This window comes from Caenorhabditis briggsae (assembly GCF_000004555.2).
Source record: "Caenorhabditis briggsae complete genome, chrIV, whole genome shotgun sequence".
Lineage (NCBI taxonomy): Eukaryota > Metazoa > Nematoda > Chromadorea > Rhabditida > Rhabditidae > Caenorhabditis > Caenorhabditis briggsae.
In genome coordinates this window covers 17,274,283-17,298,821 of record NC_013487.2, presented here as the reverse complement: position 1 = coordinate 17,298,821, position 24,539 = coordinate 17,274,283, and the positions used below count along the sequence as shown (strand labels likewise).

The window sequence follows — 24,539 nt, the reverse complement described above, 5'->3', positions numbered from 1 at the left end:
GCTGAGTATAGAAAAAAAAACGGAAATTTTCAGTTGTCATGACAGCAGAACAGAATCCAGAAGACGAGAAATATCTAGAAAGTCTGAAAAACCTTCTCAAAGTCAGCGAGGAGCACGAGACAAATCAACAGACGAATGAAGAAGTCGACGAAGATGACGTGGAAACCGAAGAATCAGATATTCAACCAACGATTCCACCAGAGCATCAGATAGAACCGGCTGAAAGGATTGAGCCACTTCAATCGATGGTCGATCCGGATTATGTTCGAAAAGTGATTCGAACGATGGACACAATGAGTACGGATCAGTTGAGACAGGCGCTACAGAGAATCAAAGTTTCAACGGGGTAACAATTCTATTTCAAAATTCGAAATCTAGCAGTTTCTTTTCAGAGGAAACAAAAAGACGCTTCGCAAGCGAGTGGCACAATACTATCGAAAGGAAAATGCACTGTTGAATCGGAAATTGGAGCCGAATTCTGATAAAACTCTGCGTTATTTCGATTACTTAATTGTAATTTTTCAATTATCTATTTTTTTTTGTAATTTCGATAATTTTCAGGCCATTGATTTCGAATGTACATGTGTCGAAATCATCTACGATTACCCTCATGAAATCATTGAACTGCCAGCTGTCCTGATTGATGTTCGAGAGATGAAAATTGTAAGTTTGTGTAGACAAATGTGTGGATCGCATCGAAAAGCCATTTCTAGGAGCTTCGGAGAAGGTTCTGGAATCTTTTTCGAATTCCTCGAAAAACTGGAAACTCCGAAAATTTTGCAGTTTTTCGAGATTTTTCGAAAACAAAATTTATTTTTTCAACGATTTCTCGCAAAGTTTTTAGACCTTTTTAGGGTTTTCAGCTTTTTTTGAAGATTCTTTTCCGATTTGTCCGAATTTTTTTGTCTGAAAATCGACGGGATGACGTTCGCGAAGATTACTGTAGTCTACTGTAGAAAACTATTTTTTGCAGTTTTTTTTGCTAAAAATTTTCATCTGCATTTTGACGTGACTGAGTTTTATACAGTAACCTAGAATAGTCTTCACGAACACCGTGTCGTCTAATTTCAGACAAAAATCGGGAAAAATCGGAAGGGAATCTTTGAAAAAGGCTGAAAACCCTATTTTCCAAATTTTAAGCCTTTGTTCGAAGTAAAAAGAATTCTTCAATTTTTTTTGTTGCCATATGTATCTACATATACCGTAATGCCTGTAATAGAAGGGCACTGTCAACTTTAATACAATTTATCTCGATTCCTGTGAAAGATATCAAAAATGTGTCAACTGATAAACATTGGTGATATTATGAAAAACATTTTCAATCGACCGCTTTTTGATATCTTTCACAGGAATCGAGATATATGGGCTCAAAGTTGGAAGTTAGAGAGCCCTTCTATTACAGGTTTTACGATAGTTTTCAACATTGTGATGTATTTGAAAATTCGAAATTTCCAGATCAGCGAGTTTCGATCATACGTCCGGCCAGTAAAAAATCCAAAACTGAGCGATTTCTGTATCCAGTTCACCAGTAAGGTTTCCTTGTTTTCGATCCCTGAAATCCGCCGATTTTTTCTAGAAATCGCTCAAGAAACTGTCGACGAAGCACCATACTTCCGCGAGGCGCTTGAAAAATTGATGCAATGGATGAGAAAGTTTGGACTAGGAGAGAAGAATACAAGATTTGCTTTTGTGACGGATGGGTAAGAATATGAGAATTTACAATCTATCACACCAAAAAATTTCAATTTTCAGACCTCACGATATGTGGAAATTCATGCAATTTCAATGCATTCTATCCAATATCCGAATGCCACACATGTTCCGAAACTTTATTAATATCAAGAAGACGTTCAAGGAGAAATTCAACGGATTGATGAAAGGAAACGGAAAGTCTGGAATCGAAAATATGTTGGAGCGTCTTGATCTCACATTCATCGGAAACAAACACAGCGGACTGGATGATGCTCGGAACATTGCTCAAATCGCAATTCAAATGATGAAGCTGAAAATTGAGTTGAGAATCAATCAAAAGTGCTCGTGGGTGGAGCCAAAGAATCAGATCATAAAAGATGACGATGATCTTGACGACAACGTGGATACAATCGATGTCTCTAGACGTGATTTTCAACTCTGGCTGCGTCGTCTACCCCTAAAGCTGTCGAGTGTAACGCGTCGAGAATTCCTGAGCGAGGAGTATCTGGATTGTGAATCTTGTGATGATATGACAGATGATAAGGTAGCTGATGCTAGACAGTTGCATAGATGTGATATCTACAAAATTGTTGATGTTCATCCCCCAATTGACTCTAATGACTCAAAATGTCTCATTTCCTAGGATTTTTTGTTGTTTTTTTGTGAGCTCACTTTTAGAATAAATGATTTTTTCAAACTCGTTCAATTGTTGAAAATTTCAGCACGATCGCCAATCGTTCGCCGAGAAGATGACGATTCGTCAGCAAATCGAAGCACTGGATGAGGAGGAACGGGAGAAAATGAAGAATGAGCCACCGATCGTCCGCAATGGGTTTGTTGGGGAGTCTTCAGAAGAAGAAGAAGGAACTTCTTCTTCTGAATCCAAAGTTTTTTAATTTTTTCTGTATCCTCAAACCTGTACATATAACGTTTTTTTGCATGTCAAATTGACATCAAATTGTAAACATTTGTGAAGTAATACAATAAACACTGCCATTTTTGCTAGAAAAAGAAGTCTTGCCACTTGGCATTTCAGCTGAAATTTCCAGACCGCCCAAACCTGTTCCTCCACCGCCTGCCACAACTACACAAGAAAATGATGATTCGGAGAATGACGAAGAGTTCCTTAGAGATTATCAGCGGCAGGTGGAGTTGTTAGATATGGAGGTAATTCGAAAATTTATTAAAAGGGGACTTCGACCAAAATTCATTTGCATTATTTATTGCAGAAAATGTGTTGAAAAGTATGGAGCTTCACATAGAAACTAAAAAAAATTCAAAAAAAATTGCATTACCTGTAAAATTTGCCTAAACAGCCATTTCTGGAAACTTCTGGAAGGCTTTCACGTCATTTGTTGAATTCCTGCCGAAACTGAAAACTCCCAAAAACCTTCGGGGTTTTTTTTTTCGAAAGAACAATCTATTATTTTCTTCGATTTTTTGCAAAATTTTTAGACCTTTTCAGGGTTTTCAGCTATTTTTGAAGATTCTTTTTTGATTATTCGGAATTTTTTGTCTGAAATTTGTCGGGAGGGTACTCGCGAAGATTACTGTAGGTTACTGTAGAAAGCTCTTTTAGCTCGTTTTTTTGCAAACACCATCACGCCAAAATGCAGATAAAAACGTTTTTGTTTTTTTGCAAGAAAATTGAGTCCTACAGTAAACTACATCTTTGCGAACATCATCCCGTCGATTTTCAGACAAAAAAAATTCGGACAAATCGGAAAAGAATCTTCAAAAAAAGCTGAAACCCCTAAAAAGGTCTAAAAACTTAGCGAGAAATTGTTGAAAAAATAAATTTTGTTTTCGAAAAATCTCGAAAAACTGCAAATTTTTCGGAGTTTCCAGTTTTTCGAGGAATTCAAAAAAGATTCCAGAACCTTCTCCGAAGCTCCTAGAAATGAACATCAAACAAAAAAATCCGGAAAATTTTTCCGAGGTTTTGCAAATTTTTTTGAATGTTTTCTTTGTTTCTAAATCTACACATTTTAATGCAACTTTGGTCAGAGTCCTCTTTTAAACTGATTTTCAAATTTCTTGAGTTCAGGAATCCCTAGACGCTATCTCTAATTCGAATGGGATTGAGCTGGAGGAGGTGTGGGAGTGTGCCGGATCGGAGATGGCTGCAGAATCTGTGTCACTCGACAACTTGGCGTATTCCTCATCAGAATCGCTTTCCCTTGAACAGTTCCAATATCCCACATCACAAAATTCAACACATCCGCCGACACCGGAAACAGATGTAATGATGAATTCGGACTCGATAGAAAGTATGGAGTTGATGGCTCCACCACCCAAGAATTCGTTGGCATCGACAAATCGGAATAATAGCCGAAATTACTAGTTTTATTTTTTTCATATATTTTTCTCCTGTGTATTTCTCGTATTTGAGTATTTTCATTCATTTTTGTCAAACCTATTATGTTTTTGATCTTTTCTTTTTTTAATTCCGGGTCATGTGCATTATAAATCTCTGAATTCATTTTGAGAAACAAGCATGTGAAACCCGAAAAAAGTTGGCAAGAAGTGAGAAAATGAAAAAAAAGTGAATAGTTCAACTACTCGTCGCGCGACAAATCTGAGCACACCACAGGAACAGAAGAATCCAGATTGGTGTGAAGATGAAGGAGTAGGTATTCTGATTGGCGACTTCCGAGTTTTCCAGCTCTCCACTGATTTTATTGATGAGAAGATAGAGAAAGGAGGTGAGGAGTGTCAGACGGATCATGTTGAATACCACTCTGAAAATTGAGAAAAATTACTTTAAATTTATATAAAAGTGTTTTTTAGCCTACTTTAACTCGGTCCTCTGTAATCCTTATATTCTACACAGGATCTCATATAGATGATAAAAATGAAATAGGCGACGAAACCGATCCCAATGAAAATTGGAGCTGCCACCAATTGATAAGATATTGTCATAATGTTGTGTAGTTTTAGGAACTGGAAATTGAAAAATTGATATTTATGTTTGGAGAGAAAGAAACAGCTTACCAATAAAACCGAAGAGACCAAAATCGATGCGAAGTGGATCCACAGTTCGAAGACGGTGACATCAAGCCACGTGGTGAATTCTCGAAGGGATATGTAGACCATTCTGGAAATAGTGATTTTATTTGGAAGCCCACACATTTAAATTCATAAAAAAGTGCATTCTGACGTGACAGTGCTTGCGGACACCCTTGAGGGATCACTTCAAGCCATAGTTGAGAGCAAATAGAAATAAGAGTAGGAAGAAAGAAAGTATATGGAAAAGAAAAAGGAAAGAAACATTAAAAATAATTGCTCAGCTCACCACTCATCATTATCCTTCAGGAGTCAAGTCCATGTGCTTTGAACCCACGGACTTTTTTTCTCAAACTGGTACTCCCTACTTCCGTTTTTCAGTACTCGCCTCTATTTTCAGCTAGGATAGGGTTGTTTAACACAAAAAGTGCTCACACTCCTTTTCATTTTTCTGCTTCTGAGAACTCATGAGCATTTTCGAGTAACCAAGAATTCTTATAACTTGATTAAACTCAGCACCTGGGAAATAAAAAAAAAACAAAAGCTTCTTGTAAATTATAAAATTTAGAAGCAGTGTTCGTTCACTGTAATCCGTTCACTTTTTGTTGTAAAATAAAAATTGAATTTTGAGCTGAATTTCAATAAAAAAACAAAATTTTCAAATTTTATAAACAAAAATAAATCTCCACCTGAAAATCTCGTTGTCGATTCGCGGACTCTTCTTGTTTAAACGGTGTTTCTTTTAGGGAAGTGCGCTGGAACGCGAACATACTGTAATACTGCGATAAGTTAGCATTAGTCTCGACGCGATTTCATTAAAATGAACTCATTTGCTGTTTGAACTTGTACATGTAGGTATTACGAGGTCAACGAATAACTAACGAAAAAATTACAATAACTAGTGATAAAATAAAGGAGGATGCGATGACTAATCAGCGAGAAATAGTGCACAAATCACACAGTGATAGAGACCTAGCAACATTTTTTCAATTTTTCACGCCTCTCCCATGCCAAAGTATCCTGAAGACGTGTTCCCCGTCTCAGTCTCTCTAGCACATGCAGAATCTCTCAGCCGAGGCTTCGATTTGTTCCTGCGTCTCCTCCCGAGAAGTGTCCACAAAACTGGCGGGATGGTGGAGAGAAAAATGTGGAGGACAAGTTCTTTCTCTAAGTCTCTCTTCCTCTCTTCCCATCTATTCTATTTTTTCCGCACATACACACAAACAGAAAGGAAGAGAAAACGGACTGACGTACACTTTTAATACCTTTACCAACCATTCTATTTCTTTTTTCCATCCATCCTTTCTCTCCCTTTTTACATCAACTATTTTTGTATCATTTTCATAAATGTCATTTTGTTCGCCTGGACATATTGTCCGTCTTTGACCTGGCAACATAATTTAATTGTGATGAAGGAGAATGCTACTAGGGATTGCTATAGGAACTTTAATATTTTCAAAGTACGGATTCCCAAGCCTCTTAGATTTTGATGCAAGGATCCTAGATGGAAGAGGGACTTCAGATCAGTTCTAAAATCTTTTAAAACCAAATATTGCGTGTCTCTTTTTCTGATAGTCCTTCCTACTATCGCATCTCAATATTCCAAGGATTGCGGCTCCAGATATTTTTAAATCCTAAAAATGACATCAACCACATTATACGCTCTCCCTACCCTCCCTAATTATTATTTTTCAAAACCGGCTCAAAGTTATATTTTAAACAAGGAAAAATTGAAAATCATAAGATCAAAGTATGCGAAAAGTTGTATTTATTAGAAAATGTTATAAAAACATTCAATCCTTGATTTTTGATTGTTTTTTCAAGTTATTTCAAGACAGATACTATTTCCAGATTGCTCTAAAAACTTTTTTAGAAAACCAATCAAAATAGAACTTCACTAATTTAGTTGATATGATGTAATTTTCTTTTCGATACAGGATAGTTATTATAAGATTGAAGTTTTCAATAATATCCAATTTTCCCACACTCGCTTCTCACTTTTTTTCTCATTTCTTCTTCAATTTTCTTGTTCCTTCCTCCCCCTTAACGCCCAGAAATGGAAAGTAAACATATTGAAAACTTTGCCTTTTTTTCTATTTTGATATTTGATCAAAAGACATACAAACACAATACAAATTGAAAAAGAATATCGATTTTCGGACATAAAATGATTCACTTTGTGATATTTTGCAATCGGAAACCGTTAGTTTGCTTTGCGATAAGAACTTTGACGTCATTATACCATCGACGAGCATCTGAAGAATTTTAAAATCATTGATTTTCAGACGCCCACGCATAATGGAAGTAGATCAACCAAATGCACCAAATTTCGATGTGAACAGATTCCATCAAGTTACTATAAGGGTTCGTCTTTAAAAAAAGGTCTCACTGCTCATTATAAAATTTCAGGATCCGATCGCCGGTGCAGACAGTACGTTCACTATCCCTAGGAGGTATAGTAATCTCAACTTTTTAAATGCAGGAGCCCAAGGAACTGTTGTGTAAGTGGAAAGTGTTTTATTGCGGAGTTCCAACTTTTTTTTTCTTTCAGGATGGCAGATGATTCGGTGACTGGAGAGCGTGTGGCTATCAAGAAAATGCAGCAGCCTTTTGTGATGACAATGAGTGCAAAAAGAGCATATCGAGAGTTTATTCTTCTAACAACAATTAAGCATCCAAATGTGAGTTTGTTATCTTTTTTAGTGAAAGTTCAAAGTTGTTTAAAAAAATTTTGAGAAACAACAAACATTTATTTTTATAGTGGACAACTTTTAAATCTTCTCTGCATTCTAATTTGATGCACAGCTGAGCCTATTACTTCCAGATCATCCGTCTCCTCAACGCTTTCACACCAGACACCTCCCTACAGACTTTTGGAGAAGTCTATCTTGTAATGGAACTTATGACACATAATTTGCACGAGGTTATTCATAGATTACGGTAACTCGAAAAATCTCAAAATTTGTGTTATAAATGAAATTTCAAGCCTCGACCACAAGACGCTTTCCTTCTTTGTCTATCAGAGTCTATGTGCCATCAAACATCTTCACACTTCTGGAGTCATTCATAGAGTGAGATTTGTGTCATAGAACCCCTTATAAAGTTTTGGTTCCAGGATTTGAAACCATCCAACATCGTTGTGAATGATCGATGTGTTCTCAAAGTACTGGATTTTGGATTGGCAAGAAAGAAGAATGTGGATACATCAATGAGAATGTCGGATTATGTAGTAACAAGATACTACAGAGCTCCAGAAGTTATCCTCGGACTTCCGTATTCCGAAAAAGTAGACATTTGGTCAGTGGGATGCATCTTCGCTGAGATGATCAATCACACTGTATTGTTCCCTGGCAAAGATCGAATCGATCAATGGACTAAAATTTACAATGTGATGGGAACTCCCAGTGACGATTTCATTAACCAACTGGGCCAATCTGCAGCCATGTACGTCAGATCATTGCGTCGTGCTAATCCGAAACCACTATCTGAAATTGTTCCTGACTCAAATTTCCTCCCTGAAACTGAAAATCCTAGAGTCAATTTAACAGGTGAAGGCAATTGAAGTTCGAGCATTACTAACTGATTTTTTATTTCAGCCGGCGCCGCCCGCGACCTTCTAGCAAACATGCTGAAAATCAATCCAGATGAACGATTTTCAGTAGAAGACGCTCTTAACCACCCATATGTTAGATTATGGTTCAAAGTAGGTCAAACGCAGATAAATTTGATACATTTAAAGCTATTTTCAGGACGAAGAAGTGAATGCTCCAGCTTCTGAGAATCGTTACGATCAGGAAATTGATTTTGCTGATAAGACACTTCAAGAATGGAAGGGTCTAATTTTCCAAGAAGTGCAACGCTATCAGAGTGATCATGATATATTTAATGGATAACATTTATTTTTACTTTTTTTTTGTTTCTCTGAAATTTTCAGTTTTCTTTTTCTCTCACTAAAAGTCTCAGTTTTTCTCTATAGTCACATAGTTGGCCATACCCTCCGAAACCCATAAGTACAGCAAAAATTGTGATTTTTTAAAAACTTTTTTGTCTCACAACTCGGATTTTCAGATTTTTATCCTTCTTTAAAAGTAGTACATAAGCCACGTGTAAGTGTAATTACTCGTTCTGGAATGTAATAAATGTGCCGCTGTCATTAAATTGAAGTTACTAGGGACAGGATGGAAGTTTCTCAGCAAACGAATTCTTCGAGGATTTAGTCTGAATCATTTAGTGTTTTTTTTTTGGGATTTTTTGCATCTTGAAAAGTGGATTTTCGGATTCTCCGTATTTCAAAGTGCCCGTCCATCAATTTTCAGCAATTTCCCTCGATTTTCCGTTGCAGAACAGTTCATAAACGCAACAGATAGCGTCAAGCGCGCGCTGCCTCGAAGCAGCCGACATTTCCCGGGTTCGCGCCGGCCACTATACTTTGTGTGGCAGCAGACTCCGCCCACTTTTCTCTCTTGAAACCGGGGGGAAGGCCAACAGAGGCAATGCGTTTTCAAGAAAAATACGATTTTGGAGAGTTTAGATATTTTCTTGGTTTTTTCAACGGAAATGGATAAAAGGCTGAAAATGATTATGTTTGAGACTAATTTCAGCTTCTAGGGTGTACAATGAGCAAAGTTATGAACGATCTAGGAATCGCGACTTCCAACGGTATGGGTGGATCAGGAAAAAGTCGGAACAATCATATTTTTGTGTTAAAATCTTTTTTAAATCTTCAAGAATATGGATGACATTTTTCTGTTTTATCGCTGTTCGTATTCAAAATTCATGAGCTTCATATCTTTAATAAAAATAATGTCAAGTCCCCTGAACTACGAAAGCAATTCGTTTATCTTTGTAATTGACAACTTTTCTCTATTATCACTTCTAGAAGATATATGTCGTCCGGAATATTGCATACCTGTTCTCCGTTTTGTATAGTCACATAGTGCTCATACTCTCCGAAACTCTTACGTAAATAACTGAAAAGTAGAGAGCAACATTTGTAGAAACTCAAAAAAAATTCATTAGGAATTGTAAGTGTTTATGATCCCGAAGATCACCAATTAGTGGGATACATAGTGGAAGTGCCCCATGATGAACTCGCAGGAGAACTTTTCGTGTATGAACCACTGCTCGACGATGCTGGAGAACTTGTCAATGTAGACATTGGTATGGACGATGTTGGTATTGACCATGTGGTGGTGAAGAAAGTAGATGAACTGCCTTCAGTAGTTTCCATGGACGTAGCTGTGGATCCTTCTGAAAAGCGAGAATGCAAGCGGCTGATTAGCTTATTGTAGAACCCCCGCTAGTAGTAGTTTCAAACCATCCAGTTGTAGTTGAATCAAATGATGCAGTTGTAGATCGCTGATCCGTACCAGCTGAAAGAAAATATTTTGAATAATGCTATACGAGAACCCAAGTAAAACTGGTTAAATGGGGAAATTCCGTCTGTTACTGTTTTAGACAACATCATGATAAAGTAACATACGCGTTCCATTTCTAGGATCATAACTGCACACAAAAATCAAAACATTATCTCCACTCAATGTTCTCCATTTGCCATTAATCACACTTTCAGCAACGTACAAATTATCCTTGGGAAAGTCTGTAACAATTTGTAGAGATTATGACAGAGATCAATGAATATCATACTTCCATCAAAGTTGCTCCAACTCATGGAAGTTCCGTCATCCCACACAAATCTAGAGCTCACTGAAGCGTGACTCAAACCAATCCAAAATGTTGCTTCGTTGGAGCCAGACTGTGCTCTAACTTGGGCTGAAAAAACGAGACTACGTTGATGTTTCTAGGAAATATTTTCTAACAAGCCAAGAAGTTAGCCTGAAGGGTTGTATGAAGCACTGCAAGATTCATGGATCGTCCTCGACAGTAATTTGTAGCATCCTGATTGTTGAGTTTCTGATTCTGAATCGAATAACACAAATCGCCGATATAATTGTCTCCTTGTCGATGGCATTGGCATTTTACAGATTGTATCAGAAATAAACAGAAAAGGAGGGAGAAAACTTTGGTTATCATCTGCAAGAGTGTTAGTTAAATAAAGAACATAAAGATTATCGTATTAGAAGAGTTAATAAGACAATTGTTATTTTAGGAGATTGTAATGACGTCGGATCTCCGGGGAAGTTACACAACAATGTTTTCTGAAGTACTGGTAACTTTTAGAATGTAACTAGTGGTCAAATCCAAACAGAGAATCGTACTTTGAAAGGAGACGTAGTCTAGAATTTTCAATTTTGACGGGTATTAAAAAAGTGCAAAAATGTTGAATTTGAAATTTTACCGATTTGGAGGAATTATACTGTAACTAGAGATATGAATTCAAAAGATTTTCAGCACTGTTTCAATTAGGTTGGAAAACTAAAAAAAGAACTGTACTAAGCTGAACGATTCGTTCAATGACAAATTTTCAAATGATAGAGAATGTTTTATCGACCACTTTACGGCTAGCACTTTTATAATGATGTGGTTGTTCTTGCATCGGAAATGTCAAAAAGATAGCCATAATGTTTGATTAACCAAGACGAATCGATATAGGTGGAGCTTGTTGTTAAAAATAACTGGAGCTTCGGGAATTTGCAGACACATGCGGTTATTCTATTACACAATACTGGGTCTGAAGTTTCTAGAGACCTCGATAGTCAGAAATAACAGCATTTTTTTTTATTTTAAAAATTTGACCCATTCATTTTGTGACAAAATTACAACTCGTTTCAATCTACTCAAATGATATACAAATATATATATATATATATATATATATATATATATATATATATATATATATATATAATTTTCAGACAATTGAACTGCTTGCTCGATCGAATTGTCGGTTCTCGATGTCGAATTCATCGTCGTATCTGAAAAAAAAACCATTCTAAATTCTAATTTCTAATAAAATGTTGAAGTTTGACAAATGGAATACCCCATAATCTTCCGGTCTCGAATAACAAAGAATGTTTGTGAGACGATCGCCAGGAACCAAGCATAGAGAAGTGAGACGCCCACAGAAACGATCAAAATCAAGGCGACGACTGGTTGGGATAGTTCATGGCGACGAAGAACACTCCATGAGCAGAGAACAACGAGAGCTAGTAAGTTGGACATCTGGAAGTCAGAAATTTCAGGAAAAATTTTATATTTTATAGAATACCATGGACAGCAAGAAGGGGAAGAGGAGCCAATGAAAACTGGTGAGCACTGCTACGATCATGATCATTGAAGTAGCGAATTGAGCAAGAGACAAAACTATTGGAGTAGTAAGGAAAGATTGGGCATCGGATGTCATTGTGGTGGATACGGAGAGCAATGAGCAGAGTGCTGAAAGTATATAATATTAAAAGATGACTATCTTCGAAATTCTTACAGAGAATAGAGATCAGGATGCAAGCTACACCAATGGCACATGCGCCAACACGGAGTTGGCACGCTCCGAAGCAGCATCGTTGACGAGCCATTGCACTTGTCGCGAAACTTGGGGGTTTTGGAGAAACTGGACTTGAGAAAACGGAGAAAAAACTGCTTGATGGGGTGAGGGCGGAGACTTCGGATAGTCTTGAATCGTCGATCGGATAGAAATTGGACTCTGGGTTATGGAGAGATGATGAGCGGCGGACCTGTAAATATTTTCTTTAATGAGAATAGATCAATGATGAGTACAAGCTCAAATTTACAAAACAAGTTCTCAAACAAAAACAAGAAGAATCTGAAATTTGAATCGATGCATCAAGGATCATAATTTCAGCTAGTCGTATTTTAGTTGAACACATTCTATTATAGGTTAAGTGAATTCTTAAAAAGTCCTTTCTTGATAAGTACTAATAGATATCCGAGTAACCTAGTTCAAATACTAAACTGCACAAAACAATGATAGCAAGAGAACGCGAAAAAAGAGAAAGGAATTACATAAACATATGGAACGTGTCTAGACCGCCCATCAATTCCAGCTGACTTCTTCTTTCTCCCTCTTGACTCCGCCCACTTTTTGCGTCAGAGAGAGAGAGAGAGAGAGAGAGAGAGAGAGAGAGAGAGAGAGAGAGAGAGAGAGAGAGAGAGAGAGAGAGAGAAGAATATTCTATGGAGAGGGAACGGGGGTTCAGCTGAGCAGCACATTTATGGATGAAAAACAGGAAGCAGAAAACATAGGAAACTGGGAGAAAAGCATAATAACATATTAGGTTTGAAAGACTGAACCGTGGAGAACCCCCAAGATATCATATTCGGCTTATCTTTTAACGGTTTCCATAAAACATAGAACAAATTTGAGCCAAATTTCTCGGTTTTGGTTTCAATTTGAAACATCTCAATTGTTCTTTTCAAGGCGTGTAAGAATATTCAGACTGAGAGAAATTGAATGTTTCGACAAAATTAATAAAACATGGTGTTTTTATATGTCGACAGCCGAGAACCAAAGAACTCAAAATATCTAGTCTACGGAAACCTAAAATCAAAACACTCAAGACGGAAAACCACGTGGAACTTCTTCAAGTAAGGAAAAACGAAAAAAAAGAAAGGTTCGAAATAAGTGAGTCTGCTGCTGTGCCTATTCTCCATCCACATTATTTTCTTTCTCGAGCAGTGATTTGAATAGAAAATGGAGGAATGACACATGGCTATCTCCCGTCTCTTCCTCTCTTCTCACCCTATTCATCCATACTAATTGAATTTCCCTATTCTTTAGCTTGAATCATTAAGAACGATGAATGTGCGCACATAAATACGATGTCTGATCGTGAATATAGAGAAACGGTGTACACAGAAGCGGCTCCGGAAGTTTGTGGCAGTTCCGGTTGGAATGGAATGGCTGAAAGTGATGTGGTAGAATTCAGAAATGGAATTTCAGAATTCGGAATCCAGGAGGAATGGATCGAAGACCAATCATCTCGAATAGACGGCTCTAATTATAGATGCGTGAAAAAGAGGGAAAATCTTGAAATAACAGATCTTTCAGAATTTTAAAGCAAGATTTGAGATTCTAATGACGAATGTAACCACAAACCAATACAATTCTATTCAAGAAAACAGGAAAATTACGAAGACCAATATACGAGACTGTTTGTATGATACCAAAAGATTACGATTTTCCACTTTGAACAAAAACCGACAAACATCTAATCAACTTTTAATCAAAACTTTAAAAGATAATCACCAGATGACGGAAGCAGAAAAAAAACACCGAACGGAAAATACCACTTTTCTGACGGCATACGAATACATGCTTAAAAGTGGTATGAGTCAATGGCAAAAATACAGGAAACGAAATAAGTTTTTTTTTTCTGCAGGAGGAGGTGGATAAGTGGGTGGGGGTAGATTTCCAATTTAATTGTCCTTCTGTGTGAGGGGTAACGTATCCGGAGCTTTATTCGAAATTCTTCTATGTTCTTGGAAATTTTCGAACTCTAATCTCATCTAATCTTATTTTGTCAGGGAAGCTTTATTTTCTGAATATTCGTTGATAAAGAGTTTAAAAAGATTATACTCAATGAATGAGAAGAACCAGGTGTCCCTGATAAGGAACGCTTTAAGGAGAAGTATTTTTAATGTAACACATTTTCGAAAACTTTTGAACCCAAAAAATGAAAGATATCACAAAGTTGTCAACTAATACACTGTTTATGATGATATCTGGAACATTTTATTAGTTAACCACTTTTTGATATCTCTCACAGAAAATGAGATACATGGGCTCAAATTTGACGATTCGGGTGGCGTTTTATTGGAGTGTTAACGGTAACTTTTGATATAAGAGAGATCAAATTTCAAAATTTTCACGTTTGAGAGAAAATAATCAAAAAAGAGAAATATTGTGACAATTTACACATTAAAAACTAAGATTACAAAAAAAAGTTATTTTTATATGGGATTTTTCTTAATTTACCCAGAAAATGTAGCGTGAACATTTATTTTCGTTAAATCTGGGTTTTCATGAAAAATCCACATTTTTTGATTAATTTTTTAACGTTTTTATTAAAAATTAGAACAAAAACACAAAATCGTTCTGCAGAACGATTCTGTGAGAGAAAAACATGACGCGAAATTTAAACCACAGAATCGTTCTGCAGAACGATTACGTGAAGAACACAGTTTTGAATAGAAAAAAATAATTTCATTAAAAAATAATTTCATTTTTTTCTGCGTGAGCACAGTATTTTTCAAAAAATTCGTTTTGAAACTCCAAACGTGAAAATTTTGAAATTTGATCCCTCTTATAGGAGAAATGCTTTTCTTGAAAATAACAGAACATCGAATTTTCCAGACATTTAACTATTCTAAAGATGGAAAGCTTGATTTTCGGTGATATCCAGCATCCCAGGATCTCAGATTTCTGTCAAAAACAAAAGTGGAAAGTGCAGGAACATGAATATTTCAGGAATGCGTCAACAGTTTAGGTGTCTGTGTCAGAGTTTGAAATGAGAAAACTTTTCTGCGAAAAGCTTTTGGATGTGAGAAACTTAGATTTTGGGAAACTTCACTTTTTCGGTTTTTTTTTGCTAAAAATAGCTCTCAAAGTTTTCTTACTACAAGTCTCTTGAACATTCATACCATTTTTACAAGTTTCGAACTATTTATGAGGTTCTCCAAAATTTATATTCTTCAAGAGACAAAAGCTGGCAACATCAACTTCATGATGTTTATAAAAATTCGTATAAAAATTCGAAAAAACAAAGAGGCACAAAAGTTTTCTCCCCCGTTCGAGCAGGTGTTCGTTTCGTCACCGCAGCTGCTGGAGCCACAAAAAACGTCTTTCAGGCTTTCCTCTCGTTTTATTATTTTCCAGACAAAAATTGCAAACACAACGGTAATGCAATTTTAGAATCTTCTGAAATGCAAAATAAAAAAACACGACGAAGAAGACATGACTAACAAGAGTCGAGGGAAACAAGGAATTTTTTCAACAACTGAATTGAAGATAGAACATGAGTAATGAGGAAGTTTCGCATGGATTTGTGGAAGAGCAAAAAGTTTTGAATATTGAGCAAGAAGAAAATATACTATAGTGCAGATAGGTTTCCTGTTTTTCATGTGTGCGCCCACACTTTTCTGAATTTGAAAAGTGTTTACTTCTCAGACACCACGTTTTCTTACTTCGTAGAATTATTTCAGAGCGTATTTTCAGAGAAAGGCTAAGGATTGTTCCTCACATGAGACTAAGGGGTACGCTAATTGGGCAGCTCCTCTTTGATAGCCTCTCTTATTTCGGTTTCAGTCTGGAACATTGTTAACTGATAACAAAAATCCGATTTGCCCGAGACACTCGAAATTAAATATTCTTAAATTTTCCAAAAACTACAAGCAAATCTCTTGTCTGAAACCCAAAATTACCTGCATTTGATAGATAATAAAAGCGATGTCGCATTGATGCATGATGCTCACGAATAGAATCACAACTGCTCAAAATGAAAAGAATAAGAAGAAGTGAGACAGAACAAGAAGAGAATGATCAGTCGTTCGAAATAATTGTAATCTTCGTAATTAGCGGGTTTCTCAAAATGTCATGAGTGAGTTAGAAAATTTTTGTTTTGATGAAGAAGAAGGAGATGACACATGTGGTAACGACGGAATGTCTTTTGGGACCTAGAGATTAGGTTGCCATAGGTTTCGAAAAGACTGCAAAACAAAAAGTATTTAGATTTTCAAGATTTTTTTGATTAATGAATAATCTGAAATGTATTGGGATTTCGAATGCGGATTCTGTAAACTGACCTGCTTTAATGCGACCTCCGCTAGTTCGATTTCTACCATCTGGTAGTATAACATTTCCCATAAGAAGAGTCCTCTTTTTATACCCGAAGAATCAAAAGGAATACATGATTTTGATTGAGAAGAGTCAGATTGAAGCGACACATGACGTTTTTGGACAAAAATAAATGTCTATAATATTTTCAGAGCCAAAATGAGCAAGGATAGTAAATCTTTAGTTAGAAGGTAATAAATCGAAAGACCCAAGATTTAATGTAAACTATCAGTTTTGTAAACTATCGTGGGAGCTTTTTAGAACTTTCAGTCATCAAGAGTTTCTGAATCTGAGTTCAATGTTCAATAATATTGTGGGAAAATAAAAATAGTTGGAAAGAAAAAAAGCACAATAACTAGAAACTAGAAAAAATCAACAGATCAAATACAGAAAAGGGATTTATTGAAATAAATACTCACCTCAATTCTGGGAATCTGCAAAGTGTTGCCACATGATGATTTGATTTTTCTCATTTTTTGGAGTTGAAGTTGTGTCTGAAAATAAGAACCTAAAGCTCAATGAGCACACCACACTTTTTTTAGAAAGTCGGAGGCAAGAAAAGAAAAAAGAAGACAAGGTGTGGTTTGACATTTTTGGCTATTCAAAAAGTTCCAAAAAGCAAAAAAAGCAAAAAAGAATGGCAATTGTTATAAAGGGAAAAGAGTAGATGTTGTCTTTCCACAGAATTGGCGGCAAGCGAAAATTCTGAGTATTGCTCATGGGATAATAAATACAAAAATGTGAGCATTTGTAGGAATAGTGGATTTAAATTGTATAGAGGACGACAAACACTTCTATGGGAGAATAACAACAACTTCCCGGATGTTTTTTTGCATAAAAGAATATAAAGATTTCAAATGTCAGTAACGATACATCTTCTAATCACCAAGATACCAAAATGACGTTGTTTAGGATAAACCTAATCTTTTGCTCTTAAAAAGCAGATAACGAGGATGAATTTAATCTAATTTTTCAGCTCTTTGAGACTAAAATACAGGAATTCTAGAAATTTATAAATATAATCTAATTTTTGAAAGTGCTACGATTCCCCATTTCTTTTTGAAAGAATCATCAGATTAGAAAAAAAGAAACAACAAGAAAATCCAATTCTACAAAGTGTGCCATTTACCTAGTCATGCGGATTTTCAGGACCTCCTTAGGATGATGAAAACTAGGCAAAATAGAAAAAGAGTTTAAAAATTAGCTATTAGTAGAGGGCAAATTCTGTTGAGAGAAAATATGAGAATTTTTAATTCCGGGTTGCACATAAAACGGAATAGCAAAATATCAGAAAATTACAGCCTTTTTTTTTTGAAATTGTCTGTCTAGAGTTTGGGTTTTAATGGTAGGAAAAAAACATATCTCATTCCATGTGATAAATAGACATGATGATGAGAACAAACTAGGAGGAATTAGGAGGGAATTCAAATTATTCAGAGAAGAAGAACAGACAGAACAGGAAGTGATGATGATGCTGGTGTGAATAGAAATGTTAGGGTGATCCCTGCAACGGAAGTAATTAACGAATTTAGAAGAAGAGGATGGAAATGGGAGTAACAAGAAGAAATAAGCAAGGAGGATTTCTTGGAACAATCATCAAGTCTATTCTCAATCAAGATACAAAGCGGATTGAAACATTCCGAGGTTTCCGTTTAATTTTTTAATCTTCTCAATGAAATAAAGTTATCAATCCTAGCCTGATTGGCTCAACAGCTATCCTTGACTCGGAAAATACAAAAAGTTTTTAATCAATCATTTATTTCGTTTTTGATGAATTAAGTTTGGTTTATAATCAACGTTATGTAGTAGGGTTTGAAACCGAAAGGGACAAGAGCAAAGAAAATGGGATCGTTGACTTGGGCTTTTAAAGATGAACAACAAGTAAACTATCAATATTATGCTTCTATGCAAGAATCGGAGCTGTGGAAGAAAAGCTCTGATAGCCGTGGCCGCATGTCCCACAGCGATAACTACCGTAACCTAAAAACATTTTTGTTCTAGTTTTTTCATGCTTCTTGACCATTGAAGAAACAAATCCTGAAAATATAAATACTTTTAGGTAACGGTAGCCTGCTTTTTTTGTACCAGAATAACAGTTAGCAGCCTTATGTTTCAAACCAAAATGTTGTAATTTTGTTATTGTCAAAAATGATTCATTCAAAAGCGTTTCTTTTTTTGGAATTTGCTTTTAGAGCTGAATCATAGTTTAAGAAACATGAAAGTGAACCAAATCTTATGATTTTCCAAAAAATCTAGGCATAAAAAACTTTCAGCGGGAGAAGGAAGTAAACCTGACGAATATTTATTGGTTCTGTTATTTGTATTTTTCAGAATTCCCTTCACAGTGACGTCTTCTTCTAGACAATGTCTAATGACACACATTTTAACGAAAGCGAAATCGAAAAAAAAATACTTGGAGCTCTTTTTTGTAAATCAAGAAGTTTTCGGAGATGTTTCTTGTGCCCATATAAAAATTCTCTACACAGAATATATGAAACATGAAACCCTTCCGGTGAGTAAGTGAGCAGAAAAAACAAGAGATCTCACTGACCACCGTTAATTGGAGAAGAAAAAGGGCACGGAGCACCAAAGAGAGTTTTCCCCCTTCACTGACGTAATCTCAAAATTCCTCGTTCACTGACTTAATTATGGGTCGTTTTTTCTTTTTTTTTGCAATATTTGCATTCAACTTTTTAGAGAAAGGAAGCTTCATCGATATCTTACAAACGGTATTGAAATTATTGGAATTGGGGAAATGGCATATTTAAAGCAGGTGGGTGGGCGAACTGAAACTACATAATTGGAAGACAAAACAAAATAGATAAACACAGAGTAAAGAAGAAGAAGAAGAAGAAGAAGAAGAAGAAATAAAAGGAGAAGAAAAAAAAATGGAAGGAGATGGAAGGCAAGACAAATAACAAGTAGATGTCCGGGTGGAGAGAAGGAATGGATGGATTTTTTGGAAGCGAAGTGAAACAAATTGAATGGAAGACGTCGTCATTTCTATTCGAGCTGTCCGATAGGTGCATTCTGGAGCCAGAGATGATGCAGGAATTGGTAGAGGCGTTCAGAGACAGACACCTGGAAAATGTAATTTTACATAAACAAATCTAAAACAGGGTATTCATTTTTGGGGTTCAAGTTGCTTACCTTGTACGGAGTCGGATTCAAATATCGACGATGATCCTGCCGAAGATTTTCATTGATCGATTCGTTGACATGCTGCTTGATCTCATTGAGCGTTGGAAGAGGCGTGGCCAGCACTCCATCCTTCCAGTAGACGTTGTGAAGCTTGATAATCTTGCTGGCATTGACAAGCGCTCGCTTGGATTCCTGAATTTATTGGTTCGGAATCACGAGAAACAAAAATGAGGTACCTCGAACGGATGCCGACACAAAATTTGCTCATTTGGTTTTGGCTCTTCTTCCTCTTCGAGCATCATCAAGTCCAGAATAGCGTAGCCGTTTTTTCCGAAGATCCGGTAGCACTTCTTCTTGCCAGGAATCGTGATTTTCGTCACATCCTGACTCAGCTTTATCTTTGGCTGTGACGATTGTGCGACCAGCTACAAAACCAATTACGAGTTACGAAGCACAACGGTAAAATTGAACGATTGAAACTGAGCAATGCTGTGAAGTATATAATCAGAAAAACTCACCTTGTATACACATCCAAGAGCCGGTTGCTTTTGACATGTCACCAGGTGAGTGCCAACTCCAAATGAGTTGATTTCGTGCTTCTGCTCATTCAAAGACATAATGGTTTCCTCATTAATATCATTGGATGCAACGATGCACATTTTTTCGAAGAACTTGTAGTCTTCGTTTCTGGAAAAGTGAATTATGAGAAATGACAATAGGAAAATCAAGCTTACAGTGCAGCAACTTTGACGAATCTTACTCTTAACTCTCTCGAAAGGTATGACAAATCTCCAGAATCAATTCTACATCCCATTGACCTGTATCCGAGATCGTGAAGAGCCAACGAGACGGCTACAAAATTGATGACTCCACTTCGAAGAACGTCATAAGTGTCAATGAGAGCTAGGAATGAGTCTGGGAAGGCGATGGCGTAGGCAACAAACGCAGTGAGTTCTCCATCGGACACTTCTGATTGGACAACTCCCCAACTGATTTCTTCCAAAAGCCATTTACGCTTTTCAGTCGACAACTTGAAAAGATCGGAAGTTTCTTTTGAGTCTTTATGGTTAAGTGTACGGATTTTCAGCTCATCTGGAGAAGAAAACGAGCAAATGAAGCTGTGTGCTTGTGTTCCTTTGACTGGAATTCCATATAATTTTCCAGCCAACACGTTGCTAGTTCCATCGAATCCTCCAATGTAGCAATATTTACTAGCTGTCAATCCACCATTTGGTCCTTGTGCTCTACGAAGTCCGAACTCCAACAAGTTGATTTTATTTCCAGCGGCTTGTCTGAATCTTGCCGCATTGGTAGCCACGAGACTCGCATAGTTGACCAAGTTCAAAATCGATGTCTCCAGAAGCTGACACATCGCCAGTGGGCCGTAGATTGTGAGAAGAGGAACTTTTGGGAAAACAACTGATCCCTCGCTGACAGCTTCAATTGTCAAACGACTGCCATCAAGTGTTTCGAGGTACTCGAAGAAAGAGTCGTCAGCATTCTCAGGGAGAATCTTTTTGACATATTCTATATCACTCTGACTGAATTTAAAGTTCTCCACGAACCGCAAACAATCCTCTAATCCAGCAAACACCGTAAACTCTCCATTGAATGGATTCTTGCGAAAGAAAACATCAAAAACCGCTGGCTCATTGTGAGTTCCAGTCTTCCAGTATGCATAACACATGGTAATCTGATAGAAATCGGTGAGCAATGGCTGCACCAGGGAGTCCTGTCCGTTCATGTGGAGTCCGTTAGCTGGCGGTGAGCCGTCGATTGATTCTGAAAATTGAAGAATGAAGGGAGTGTCAGGAGGAAGTGGAATACTGTATTTTTACAGGGAGCAGGACATTGGACTGGACAGGAGCATAGTTTTTATATTGGATTTTTGCAAAACTTTACAAAAATCTTAGTCTCAAACATTTAAGAATCTCTAGTTTTTTTTTGAGTGGCTGGGCTTCAGACAAGCTCCATAAATCTCTGGATTTCGTAGAGATATAACAAATTGAGTTTGGCGAGCCAGTTTTTAAGAATTGTTTACGGGTTACTGTAGTAGACAAGAATATGCAATGTCGTGTGCAGTGTGTTGCACGAAAGATTTTTTCTCATTTGCCGAGATGTATTTCAGACTGACACAAAAATTGAAAAATGTAAGGCAAGCTAGATTCTAGAATGACAATTAGATTTTTTGAAACATTGCCGGGTTTTTTTTCGTTTTCAAACTGAAAAATCAACAATTTTCGTAATTTTTCTCTATTAGTCTGTGCAAAACAACACAACATTAGGCATTATATGGGGGTGCATGAGAACACAAAGACACAGTATACCAACGAACCTGATGGCAAAATAAAAGCCATTTTTGAAAGGGGGAAGAACAGAGAGAGATGATAGATTTATTTCTATTCTGTCTGAAAAATGTTAGTGGAGAAGCGAAAGGAAGAGAAAATAAAGGGGATAAGAAAGAGGCGGGGGCAGAAGTGCACAGAGGGCCCTGGAGCACAGAGTACAAGTGGTCGAATGTCTTGTTGATCGTGACAGATGAAGAGAGAAAGAGAGCCTTGAGATGACCACACTTTACACTAGAAAAGTTTTAACGTGTCAGGAGGAGGAGGAAAAAAATAGAAGAAAAGATTCATGCATACAGTAAAAAAAACTTTATTTTATAAATTTTAAGCACAGGAACAACTAGACGCAAGTAAAGCATCAGAAAGAAGAGAGATGCGTGCTTCTTTTGGGGAATCTTTCAACGTTAGCGAAGAAATGAGAGACTTGGTGCATCAGGTTCGAACCCTGGAAACTTTTTTTGTTGTTAACAGTAATTTCTAGGCTGAAAACTGGGCGATTTCGGATCCAGGATTCTCCCGGATTCCAGAAGCTTCCGCTATCACTCGTGGCCTAGGAAAACAGGTTCTAACCAGAGCAGCTGTGTTGCTTATGAAGCAAATGGGTGTGGGGTCGATTGAGAATTTTGTGAAAGGCGAGAAAATGAAAGAAACAATCATGGCGAACATAAAAACAGAAGAAGACGATGATGATGACGATGATCCGATGGAAGAGTTTCGGGTGCGTAACTGATAAGATAGTGGAGGGGGCAAAACAATACTATAGATTGCATCTAGATCAGAGTACGAGATCAGTGATCTTTACAGAACAGAATGCAGAATGGCAAAGGATCTCCGTGTACACCAAGAACGAAGGCTGCCCTGATGGCTGAATTTTTTCCAGTTGGTGCTGGAGTCCCCAAAATTGATTTTGAGGAGGAACCAAAAAAGATGTTCCTGATCCCGAAGAATCTTCCACGGAAATCGGATATCAAGCCTATGTTCACCTCCACACCAATCTCCAAAACACCACGTAGATCTTCTGGAGTCGTCGTTGAGAAGCCGATGGACGGAGACATGACCCCATTCGAGAATCGAGCCAGCCGACTTAGACGGCAAAAATTGGAGGAGTCGCGGAAATCGTTTGATACATCGTTTAACTCTTCTTATTCCAGATGGAAATAGTGTCAAAATTATTATTATGGGAGAAAAAAGTATAAATAAAGAGTTTGAAATTCAAAATGTTGTGGTCACTTGTACCCTGTGGAATACAGTGTTCTCTGGTGATGATGATAGAATGAACTATAATCGTGTGGCAGCAGCTCGGTTTATATAATGCCTTGCGGATTATGGAATCAGAGAGAGAGCATGGTCACACCACCAATTTTAAAAGGGGAAAACCTGAATATTTGGAAGAAAACCTAAAAGCCAGTGAAGGTGAACAAAGTGGGGTTTAAAGAGGGAAACCGAGTTGGGTGGAAAGTTGGGCAAGACGAAAGGTCAGGAGGAAATCGGGAAGTTCGGATGAGAAGAGAAGAGGGTAGAAGTCAATGGAAAATGTGTGAAAATACCTGGAAATAATTTCTTTCCGTGGGTGTTTGACAAATTCTTCGCTCGAATGAAGACTGACGGAGTCGCCTGGAAACATGACCCTTTGAGCTTTTTTGGCAAGTACGGAACGGAAGAAAACCCAAATTTGACAATGATGCAAAGAAATTTTCCAGACACACTCTTCAATTTTTATCATCTACACCTTCTAAGAATTTCAATTCACAAAACTTTTCATCTTTCCCGCTGCATGTTTAATTTATACTATTCGAGACATATAAAAGAAGAGAAAAGAAGAAAAAAGCAAACAAAAAATTTGACAACGACACTCCGGTATAACACCCGCGCGTTGTTTAGCCCACACAATATTCGATTTTCCAGTTTTCGAAAGTCAATAATTTTCTTTTTGAGGTCGTTTTTCGCATTTTCTTTCCGGAATTTTTGTTCTTTTCGTTCAATTTAGTATTAAAACGGAAATTCTATTCTATTTTACAGGCACCCAGCCGAAAAGAATCATCTTCAACTAAACAACCATGTCGTATATGCTCCCTCACTTGGAGAATGGATGGCAGGTTAGTTTTTGAATGGAAACATCAGCAAGAATTTGAAAAAAAAACCATCTCATGATCGAAACGAAAGCTGAATTTTAATTTTGAAAATTATCCATGTTCCAGGTCGACCAAGCCATCTTAGCCGAAGAGGATCGTGTTGTGGTGGTGCGATTTGGACACGATTGGGACCCAACATGTATGCAAATGGACGAGACACTCTTCAAAATCGCACCGAAAGTCAAGAATTTCGCCGTCGTTTACTTGGTAGATATCACGAAGGTGCCAGACTTCAACAAGATGTACGAATTGTACGATCCATGTACGGTCATGTTCTTCTTCCGCAACAAACACATCATGGTGGATTTGGGAACCGGTAACAACAACAAGATCAACTGGGCAGTTACCGATGGTCAGGAGCTAATCGACATCATCGAGACAGTCTACCGAGGCGCTCGCAAAGGAAGGGGTCTCGTCATCTCACCAAAGGACTACTCCACCAAGTACAAGTACTAAATCTGTCTGTGACTGCGA

At 37.1% G+C, this 24,539-nt stretch overlaps 10 protein-coding genes across 10 annotated transcripts; 5 read left to right on the top strand and 5 right to left on the bottom strand.

Moving 5' to 3' along the window:
- Nucleotides 1-38: 38 nt before the first annotated feature.
- On the top strand, nt 39-4,036 carry Cbr-eri-1 (the record flags this gene model as incomplete). Its single annotated transcript, XM_002634953.1, has 9 exons — nt 39-346; nt 393-513; nt 562-663; nt 1,456-1,528; nt 1,577-1,700; nt 1,753-2,236; nt 2,415-2,524; nt 2,742-2,859; nt 3,740-4,036. The coding sequence occupies 9 exons, from the start codon at nt 39-41 to the stop codon at nt 4,034-4,036; spliced, it is 1,737 nt and encodes a 578-aa protein (XP_002634999.1).
- Nucleotides 4,037-4,246: 210 nt separating this feature from the next.
- On the bottom strand, nt 4,247-4,420 carry CBG13538 (the record flags this gene model as incomplete). Its single annotated transcript, XM_002634952.1, has 1 exon — nt 4,247-4,420. The coding sequence occupies one exon, from the start codon at nt 4,418-4,420 to the stop codon at nt 4,247-4,249; it is 174 nt and encodes a 57-aa protein (XP_002634998.1).
- Nucleotides 4,421-4,488: 68 nt separating this feature from the next.
- Nucleotides 4,489-4,788, bottom strand: CBG13537 (the record flags this gene model as incomplete). Its single annotated transcript, XM_002634951.1, has 2 exons — nt 4,489-4,635; nt 4,687-4,788. The coding sequence occupies 2 exons, from the start codon at nt 4,786-4,788 to the stop codon at nt 4,489-4,491; spliced, it is 249 nt and encodes an 82-aa protein (XP_002634997.1).
- A 2,208-nt stretch (nt 4,789-6,996) lies between these two features.
- On the top strand, nt 6,997-8,591 carry Cbr-kgb-1 (the record flags this gene model as incomplete). The annotated part of the gene is made up of 8 exons (XM_045236405.1): nt 6,997-7,062; nt 7,108-7,199; nt 7,250-7,379; nt 7,523-7,638; nt 7,685-7,769; nt 7,814-8,246; nt 8,319-8,401; nt 8,448-8,591. The coding sequence occupies 8 exons, from the start codon at nt 6,997-6,999 to the stop codon at nt 8,589-8,591; spliced, it is 1,149 nt and encodes a 382-aa protein (XP_045095190.1).
- Nucleotides 8,592-9,745: 1,154 nt separating this feature from the next.
- Nucleotides 9,746-10,731, bottom strand: CBG13535 (the record flags this gene model as incomplete). The annotated part of the gene is made up of 5 exons (XM_045236404.1): nt 9,746-9,948; nt 9,999-10,070; nt 10,181-10,297; nt 10,345-10,470; nt 10,518-10,731. The coding sequence occupies 5 exons, from the start codon at nt 10,729-10,731 to the stop codon at nt 9,746-9,748; spliced, it is 732 nt and encodes a 243-aa protein (XP_045095189.1).
- Nucleotides 10,732-11,509: 778 nt separating this feature from the next.
- On the bottom strand, nt 11,510-13,363 carry CBG13534 (the record flags this gene model as incomplete). Its single annotated transcript, XM_045236403.1, has 5 exons — nt 11,510-11,573; nt 11,639-11,820; nt 11,867-12,033; nt 12,080-12,329; nt 13,355-13,363. 5 exons carry the CDS (start codon nt 13,361-13,363, stop codon nt 11,510-11,512), a joined length of 672 nt encoding a protein of 223 aa, XP_045095188.1.
- A 3,243-nt stretch (nt 13,364-16,606) lies between these two features.
- On the top strand, nt 16,607-18,808 carry CBG26542 (the record flags this gene model as incomplete). The annotated part of the gene is made up of 3 exons (XM_045236402.1): nt 16,607-16,638; nt 17,017-17,026; nt 18,779-18,808. The coding sequence occupies 3 exons, from the start codon at nt 16,607-16,609 to the stop codon at nt 18,806-18,808; spliced, it is 72 nt and encodes a 23-aa protein (XP_045099414.1).
- Nucleotides 18,809-19,450: 642 nt separating this feature from the next.
- Nucleotides 19,451-21,945, bottom strand: CBG13533 (the record flags this gene model as incomplete). Its single annotated transcript, XM_002634947.1, has 6 exons — nt 19,451-19,528; nt 19,598-19,780; nt 19,825-20,013; nt 20,107-20,275; nt 20,323-21,370; nt 21,924-21,945. The coding sequence occupies 6 exons, from the start codon at nt 21,943-21,945 to the stop codon at nt 19,451-19,453; spliced, it is 1,689 nt and encodes a 562-aa protein (XP_002634993.1).
- Nucleotides 21,946-22,306: 361 nt separating this feature from the next.
- Nucleotides 22,307-23,094, top strand: Cbr-dml-1 (the record flags this gene model as incomplete). The annotated part of the gene is made up of 3 exons (XM_002634946.1): nt 22,307-22,369; nt 22,415-22,651; nt 22,738-23,094. The coding sequence occupies 3 exons, from the start codon at nt 22,307-22,309 to the stop codon at nt 23,092-23,094; spliced, it is 657 nt and encodes a 218-aa protein (XP_002634992.1).
- An 896-nt stretch (nt 23,095-23,990) lies between these two features.
- Nucleotides 23,991-24,521, top strand: CBG13531 (the record flags this gene model as incomplete). The annotated part of the gene is made up of 2 exons (XM_002634945.1): nt 23,991-24,029; nt 24,132-24,521. 2 exons carry the CDS (start codon nt 23,991-23,993, stop codon nt 24,519-24,521), a joined length of 429 nt encoding a protein of 142 aa, XP_002634991.1.
- Between the last annotated feature and the right edge of the window lie 18 nt (nt 24,522-24,539).